At 41.1% G+C, this 8,436-nt stretch overlaps 1 protein-coding gene and 1 long non-coding RNA gene across 2 annotated transcripts in view; one reads left to right on the plus strand and one right to left on the minus strand.

Annotated features, from left to right (window-relative positions):
* Positions 1-2,220: 2,220 nt before the first annotated feature.
* The window catches only part of man1a1 (mannosidase, alpha, class 1A, member 1), a 177,805-nt gene continuing 171,589 nt past the window's right edge, over positions 2,221-8,436 (plus strand). The window contains 1 exon segment of the mRNA XM_085133304.1: positions 2,221-2,963. Within this exon segment, the coding sequence (XP_084989430.1) occupies positions 2,454-2,963 (510 nt within the window). The 5' untranslated portion in view covers positions 2,221-2,453.
* On the minus strand, positions 7,597-8,324 carry LOC146501965 (uncharacterized). The gene is made up of 2 exons (XR_014869416.1): positions 8,215-8,324; positions 7,597-8,133 (listed from the first exon to the last, which is right to left on the minus strand). It is a non-coding gene; the product is annotated as an uncharacterized LOC146501965 (long non-coding RNA).

Below are 8,436 nucleotides of genomic sequence, written 5' to 3' on the forward strand. Positions count from 1 at the left end.
CATTTTTCTCTCTATAGCTGCAACTCTCTAAAGATCAGACCACATTTTATGAGTGATCAGTTCAGAAGACTTGGTAATTGCAAAAGGTTCACACAGGTCACGATAACAGACGAAACAATCTGACTGATTAACACGTAAAAGGTTGTACTTTTCATGTCTTTGTTACAACGCTGAATAATCTATCGCAGCGTGTTGGAAAAAACAAGTCAGCTCAATAGACTGGATATAAAAGATGGATGTAGTCACTGTGATATTTCCCACTTGTTAGTAAACTCTGTGTTCTGAAGCCTCCGTTTTAGCTTTTATAATGATAACCATCTTCATTTCCTGGAACGAAAAGTGGCCATGTCTTAACAAGCAGCTCATGGTTAGCCTTGACAATCTAAGAAAGTGATTTGTAAAATAAATAAATAAATCTAATAAAAAAATTATTTCACTAGATTTTAAACATGTTGACATTACGGGAATAAAATTGGAATCTATGAGGACTGACCCTTTTGGAACAGCCTCAAATGGCCATAAAGAGCAGCTGGCGTTTATAGCACTTCTACAGTGGCTTCATTGTTCTTATATTGTGTTTCCTGTTAGTAGCCTTCTTTAATAGTGTCAGTCACCATCTGATGTTTCCTGTAGCTGCTTATAAGCCTTGCACAACAATCAAAAGGAAATGTAGACCACCACTTCCTCCAAAAGCCTTAGTGCATCAACATTGGAGGAAAGTCTTGGTTGAATAGCCCTATTCAGGTCATGGCAGAGCATTTCAAGGTCAGTGCTCTGACTTCATTTTCCACTACTTTCCACTGCTCTGATTTACCTCTGTGCTTTGAGTCTTTCCATTAAGTTTTAAGTCATGGACAGAAGCTATGTATCGTCCTGAAAGATTACTTGATGTATTCTTGAATTCATTGTTTCCGCAATAATAGAAGGGATACAAACTATCTCCAAACTATGATGCTCCCTCTGTGAAGCTTTGTGTTTGTGTGCAGTGCCTTTTCCCTGCAAGCACTGTGGATTTTTACTAAGAATTATGTTTTCTAGATGAGCATCAAGGTCATTTAAGACACGGGGGCATGTTTTATTTTTTTAGTGACCAGTTGTTTCCTTTGAGGTACCTTTCCATTAACACCCATGGTGTTCACGTGTCCTAAAGTTGACACATGAACAAAGATTTTAGCAGGTTGCAGACATATCCGCAGGTGTTTCCTGTTTCTCCTGGCCTCCTTTTCAGCTCTTTCACCTTCGTCACATATTGCACCCCTGGTGTGAACTTTGCAGGACATTCACTCTTAGACAGTTCCTTCATTTATTGTCTTATCATACACCAGAAACACCAAGGCCCTGTGACGGTTCTTATCATGGTTCACACCAGCCAGTCTTTCTTGAGAAGATGAATGTTTGTCTTTGATTATATATTCCTTTGGCATGCAGAACATGAGATTCTAGGATTTTCAACATAAAAGTCAATAAGGTTTTTCCACATCATCTGTCTTAATGGGCCTAAAGCCACTATTGTTCTGCCCACCCTCAATCCCCCCAAACCTGTGAAAATTAACAGATCACATGACTGAAGTTCAGACAGAAAGTCACATGATATGCTTTTCTCATTTTTTAGAGAGGACTAGACTTACAAATAAGCCAGTGAAGAATTTAGCTTGTGGCAAAAGTAGTATTTAACTTTACTTTGTAATGCAAAACTGTTAATACAACAATAATAAACTATTACTACAAGTAATGTGCTCCGTTAACATGTTTGAAGAAATAAAAGTACAAATGTATTGGTGTTTTATTGTTGTTGTTGTTTTGTATGTGATGTTATTAGCTAATCATTGTTGTGTTGCATTTATGCATTGCTGTTGGTAGTGAGGTGTGTGCAGAGAGGCGCTTAGGCATTTTATGATGCTTTCAGGTAATTCTTAAAATTCCTCATTCAATACCATACCTACTTGTCTGTATCTCGGAGAGATGGTGGAGAATTTCGTCTAATAAATCCTACTTTTGTGTATATTTCTTAGGAAAGTAACAAGCTCAAATTCCCGTGTGTTACATTCCACTCAAACAATCTCCTCGCTTAGTGAGAAATGACGGTTTCCGAGGCTGTCAGCGGCTTTATACCACGCAGTTATCGGGACACGCCCACATCTGAGCTCCCACCACTCACAGGGACGAACGTGATTAGGTCATCGCGCCTTTCAGTCACGCCCATCTACCGTGGCTTCCTGTGTGAGCCGTTGGACTCGCTCTATCTGCAGCGAGTCTCCGGTATGGACACAAGCTTCACGGCAGAACTTTTCACAGGAGATTTTATCGCTGTTGTTTTCCATCTGACACGGCTCGTATCACTCGGAGATGGATTTCTGAACGGAATAAGCCGAAGCTGAGCCCGACTCTAGTTAAATCTCCCATTTGAAATCGTTTTTTGTGTGTTGTTTGAGTTGTTAAAGGAAGAGGGGAAAATGCCAGTTGCAACTCTTCTGCCTTTTACCGCGACCCCGAATAGGAAGTCTGCCAGCCCGACTTCTTTCAGGTTGACAGAGAAATTTATTTTGTTATTAGTGTTCAGCGCTTTTATAACCCTGTGTTTCGGGGCAATTTTCTTCCTTCCGGACTCCTCCAAGCTGCTTAGCGGAGTTTTCTTTCATTCCTCCGCGGTCGAAACGAACACCCACACCGGTCCGGACAGCAGCGACGCGGGTTCGGCTGGAAACGACGACAGGCTCCTGGCAAAAATCAAGAAGGACCACGAAAAGGCTTTGTTAGAGGCTAAGGATACTCTACAAAAACTTCCCGACGTGATACAAAATGACATTCTAGCTGATAAAGCGAAAGTTACAAAGGAGAGCATGGGTAAAGGTGGGAAGGATGGCAATAATTTACCTTTCATAGAGTACCACCGCCCGCCAGGGGCGACGGGACTAGAACCCCAAGACCCAGAAACCAGGGAGAGACGGGCTAAAATCAAGGAGGTAAGGAACTGGAGAGGATTCTTGTCAAGCTGAGCTCCTTCTAAAATCCGATATTTTAAATGTGCCTTGGCGTGGGGCTGTTTGGAGTCATGGGAGAACGTGACTCAACATGTTATAGTGATTGTTCACAACCTGTCTGCAATTCGGCACACACATAAAATGCAAAAGAGAACTAATGTAAATGTAAATTTAACTTTAGCCACGACAGTCTTGTTATCCCGAACCGCTGATTTACTTCTCGCAGAGCGGTGGGAGTTGGCGAACATCAGGTACACAATTAATCGTTTTAGTTAGTCAAAACAAACTGTGAGGTGGTTCTTATATCCGAAATTCACAGGATATATGTTAATGTTTATCTAATCATATTTCCACGTGAAGAGATCTCTGTATGCTCTTCGGTGTACTTGGCAGTTTAATTAGGGCGCTTTTTGAACGCAGTTAGTAATACCGTTTTGCCTTTCCACTACACCGGGGGAAAATCAGGAATGCTTGCGAGATCCACTGCCCCCCTCCGGGCTGACCTACCTGTCTTTCAAGTTTCCCAGTCTCAGGGGCTGGTGCAGAATCAACTGGTATTAGTTGGTATATTCTCGGATGGTGGCTGGGAGAGGGGGTTAAAACACACCTTTTGCATCCTTTCATAGATCTTTGTGTGACCTAGATTTTCAGTGAGCTCCATCATTCCTAACCTAAAATGATTTGTTTTAAATAAAGAACGAACGTTTGCGTCTCTCTAATTAATAGTATTAATTATTGCAACAGAAGCTTAATTGTGTGTATTTACAGTGGTAGTCTCACAGCATCTGTGTTTTTCGTTATTGAATGTTTTTTTGTCACAGCAGATGGAAACAACGTTAGCCTTGTTGCCTGCAGCAGGGTGAAAATACCAACAGGTAGCATGTCTGCTATTATTGTGTTATGCCAGTGCACAGTGTGTGTGTGTCGAAATAAGGGGAAATCCCAGCCTTGAAGTCACAGAGGTGGTTTCAGGCAGCATCTTATGAAAGCAGCCAACCTGCTGTTTCATCTGTGATATTATGATCCTCGCAGCCCCCGACTGATACTAAAACATCCTCACTAAAACGTTAAATCAGATCTAAACCACTGTGATAGTGGTATGTGTTTGTGTCATTTTGAAAATGTGCATTGCAGGTGATGATCTCAACACTAAGCGCATGTTTTGAAAAGTCCAAAGAGGGACTTTTTCTTGATAAAATGCAAATGGATTTTGATGCCAAGACTTGGGAGAATCTATAAAAACAAAAGCATTGGAGAGCAAAGAGGTAGGAAGAGGGTCACCACAGCTCTTAGGGGGTTAAAGGTACCAAACTAATATAGTGCCTGTCCCCTTGTGCTTCCAAAATTCCTTTGACACATTGGGGCATGGACAAAGGGGGCCTTTAGGGTTGTCATGTGGTGTCTGGGGACTCCAGCTTATTAAGCCAATCCTAAATTGTGCTAAATTATATCTGCGCATTCTTTGTTTTATTCCTCGAGGTGGTTGTTGAGGAGGCTGCTGCCGTCTGCAGGCAGCACTGCAGTCAGTGTCTGCATGTTCTTTGGGTGACTGTTATATGCCAAATTAACATCTGCACGAAAGCCAGGAGAAGATTTCCTTGCAGAGCATTGCCTTGTAACCAAATAACTGTTATTCACTCCTCCTGCCGGTTTAAATCTTGCAGCTGACTGGTGATGTTCAACTCTGTGAGGAAGCTAGATTTCCATTTACTTTTTCACAGGGGTGCACTGATAGACAGACATGATTAAGAACATGTGGCTGATAGACACACAATCATGTGGGCTGATTTGAAAATCACTTGTAAATCAGATATCGGTGAGTCATTGTGAAGAAGGTCAGGATATGACCTCCTTGGATGGCCTCCAGGATGTCTGTAGACCCGTGGTCAATATTAGCAGATATAAATATCACAGCAGTGGATTCGTCTGACTCCTTAAATGATCCCTGACATTCATGATATTTTTACTCTCAGGAGAGAATTATAATAGGGTTTTTACCTCGATACCAAAAACACCAACCAAATGATCGGGGTTGTTGTATGAAGATATATTTTAGAGATTTACTTTACTCAAGAGTGAAATGCAATTTTTGGCAGTGGCCAAAAAAAAAATGAACAAACAGACTCACTAAAGTAACTGTATGGAGACCAGTTGTTTATAAAATCTTGTCATTTAACATTGATGTAGCTTACTGAATCTTCATAACAATTTAACATGGCATAGTTTATAATTACAACAGGAGATTTTATTGATACATCACTCTGTATCTGTACTAAAGCCCTTTTTCTATTTTCTGTTATTAAAGACACGATGTACTGCAGATGGTTGACAAGCCAAGCTTAAGATGTGTCAAGTGCCATTGAATAAGTCAGAAACCCTGCGGTCGTGCCATCGGCCACATGAATTTGGCATTAAATAAACCATGTCAACAAGAAGCCACTCTCTTTACAAACTAAGCCATGCCAATTGTGCATTTACACGTACTCACGGTCTTCCTGCACTTACTATCATGATGTTAGGCAAAATAACACCGTGTTAATGTTTGTGTTTTGTTAGTGAGGTCCTAAATCCCATTTCCAACATCCCAGCTGGATGTTTATGCTTTAGAGTTCAGCTGTGATTTTCAAAGCAACTTTAATAACCTGGGGGTAAAGTCAGCACACGACTGTCCCATTGAAAACACAATGGTTCTGAACCCTGTGCGGTTTTGAGGTTTTCAGATTTTCATGTTTCTAAAGTACAGTTGTAACACATTGTATTACTGTTTTGTTTTCAATAACAAAAAAATAATACGTACTGTACACAATACTTTGTGTTTTTCTTCCATTTTTGAAAATATCAGATGCTGTGTCGACTTGCATGCATGGTTATAAGTTTGATTCAGGTCAGGGGCTCTATTCAGAGCATATTTTTCCTTCATCAGGAGATGAACTGTAACAACCTGCAGTAGTAAATCATAAAAAGATCCAGTAGTGCTTCAAGCAGTAAAATGCAACTTTTTCTTCATGAGATCAGCTCCCGTTTGCTTGGCATTAAGAGACTTTGAGCTGTGATCTTCTTTCAAAACAAAATCATCTGTGTGTTTTATTGTTAAATGAGTAAACTGAGGCTAAGGGGAGGTCACTTTAGATCTCACCCAGATATGCATGTTAATCTAAGTTTCTGTAACTCATAGTGTTGCAAAAATTAAAAAAAAAAAAGGCAGAAAAGCAAACGTGTGAGCTTTCACCAACCCCAACTTTAATGAAGCGGCTAATAAACATATTGTAATCTTCTGGGAGAAGCCTTCCTTTGAACTAGAAAACAACACTACATAATAGTTGCTTTATGGCTTCTCATCATGGAAAAAAGCATGGGGCATATATAATAAAGGCTCATAAGAACTCAAAAGAAGTGTACTGACTAGATGTGTACTTGTACCGATGAGATGGTTTGAGCATGTGAAATTGGGAAAAAATGTTGAACATGGAAGAAGACAACAGAGGAGGTTTGTGGATGTAGTGAATGACGACATGCAGAACTGGCTGTTGGTGTAACAGAGAAGATTGTAAGGGATGGGAGATGGAAGAGATGGTCGTTGTGGCGACCCCTAAAGGGAGCAACTGAAAGAAGCCACTTTGATCACCACTGTTGATTTGAAACCTCCAGTAGTAGCTGACAGTTAACAAGTCCAGTAAAAGAAAAAAAATAGCTTTTTTTTCTCCTATCACACCTTTATTACACTGTAGTAGTGGCTTCAGAAATATTAATATCCTTAAAGATTACATAACAAATATGAAGCTGATTTGTATGAAATTTAAGCACAGATGAAGGAAGCAGTCATCAGTTTGGTTTTGAGAATCACTGACTTGATAAGGATAAGCCCAAGATGATGGATGGATGCGTTGTTCACGGTGGAGCATGTGCTGTATCAGCGCCCTTCTAGATATTTCTGAGTTGATTTTAGCCATTCACGTAGTACAGTTGGAGCACACAGGTCTCCAGGTTTGTGCTGAACTCCTCTACAGATCACACTTTTATCTTTCTGCCCTTTCTGTAAAGCCAGTAAATTTGCTGACCAAACACACTCTTACATGCACCCCATGATCTTTTGTGACCTCCTGTGCTTTTTTTTTTATGTGGATTTTTAAATTATCTGAGATCTGCCATCTCCCAGCTAAACTTCACCATCTGATCGAGTTATCAAGGGATCAGCCCTGCACTGAGCTGTCGTGTCAGCGGACGCATGTTGAGTTTGAGATGGGAAGAGCGCATACAGCATGGGTTGCTCTGGAAAGGATAAATAGTTTGTTGGGAGTGACTGCCACAATCCTACAATCAGCTCAATCTGTTTGTCTGACTCAAATCAGGCTCTCTGGAGAACCCCGCCTCCCCACTGTCAGGACCCCGGGCTTTCACTCGCTCTAACCGGGGCTTTGGTGAGAGAGCAGCGGGGGGGGGGGGGGGGGGGGGGGGGTGATAATGATGAAAACCTTTACTGATAAATGGATGGGAAAATCAAAGCTTATGAGGTTGACATAGCAAGCTACTTTTCTGTTAGTAACAATTTCTTCTCCAAGATTAATTGGATAACATTTCAGTAACATTTGCAGGAAAGTCCCCTCCTGGAATGCCTTGCAATTTTATGAAGAATGAGAAATGTATTTTCTACATTTGTATTTTAACACAACCTTGCAATGCATTGAATAAACTCTTGTTAGCGGTTGAGTTAATGGGCTTATTGCTGACCCGTGTGCTCTGCACTTCCTTTGACGTAGGCTAACCACAGGTAAGATGCAGCTTGAAGCCTTCATTATGCGTTGCTGTGGACATGGACAGCTGGAGACCTGATGGCCAAGTAGCCATTCCTGTTATACTTCTTTGAAGTCCACCACCTGGGGTGCATGCATAGTTTGTGGATTGCAATGCAAATCTCCACACGTAACTCCGCGTGTACACAAAAAACAAGCAGGCACCTGGCACCCACCTTCTGATGAAATTTGTCACTCATACCTGAGTGGGCCGTAGTGGACGTGGAAAGTATAATGAAAGATTGAGGGTATTTTTCTTATTCTGTTCGATTTGATTTGATGTCAACATATATTATACATTATAATGCTGTTGAGGTGAATGTGTAAACCAGTGTTTTTAACATTATTGCCAGCACTGTCTTCTGTAGCTCACAGCGTCTGAAGTTGTTTTTACACATGTGCACTAGCCACGACGCTGTTTAGGCATAGTTTAGCTTTTAAACTTGTCAGCTCCCTAACTGCTTTGGTTGAAAGAAGTAGTTGGATGTATTGTTTCTCAAAAACCAAAAAATGATCGGTGATGGTGGACAAGCTAAAGCTGGTCCTCCCGCAGTGCAGTCGCCTCAATAACATGATAGTTAACGTGTCTGTAAGGAGAAAAACCTCAGGAAAGCAAAGAATCACGGGCCCAGAGTTAATTCATGTACATGGACGATTGCCTGACC

The sequence above is a fragment of the Neolamprologus multifasciatus genome, chromosome 15 (assembly GCF_963576455.1).
Source record: "Neolamprologus multifasciatus chromosome 15, fNeoMul1.2, whole genome shotgun sequence".
Taxonomy (NCBI): domain Eukaryota; kingdom Metazoa; phylum Chordata; class Actinopteri; order Cichliformes; family Cichlidae; genus Neolamprologus; species Neolamprologus multifasciatus.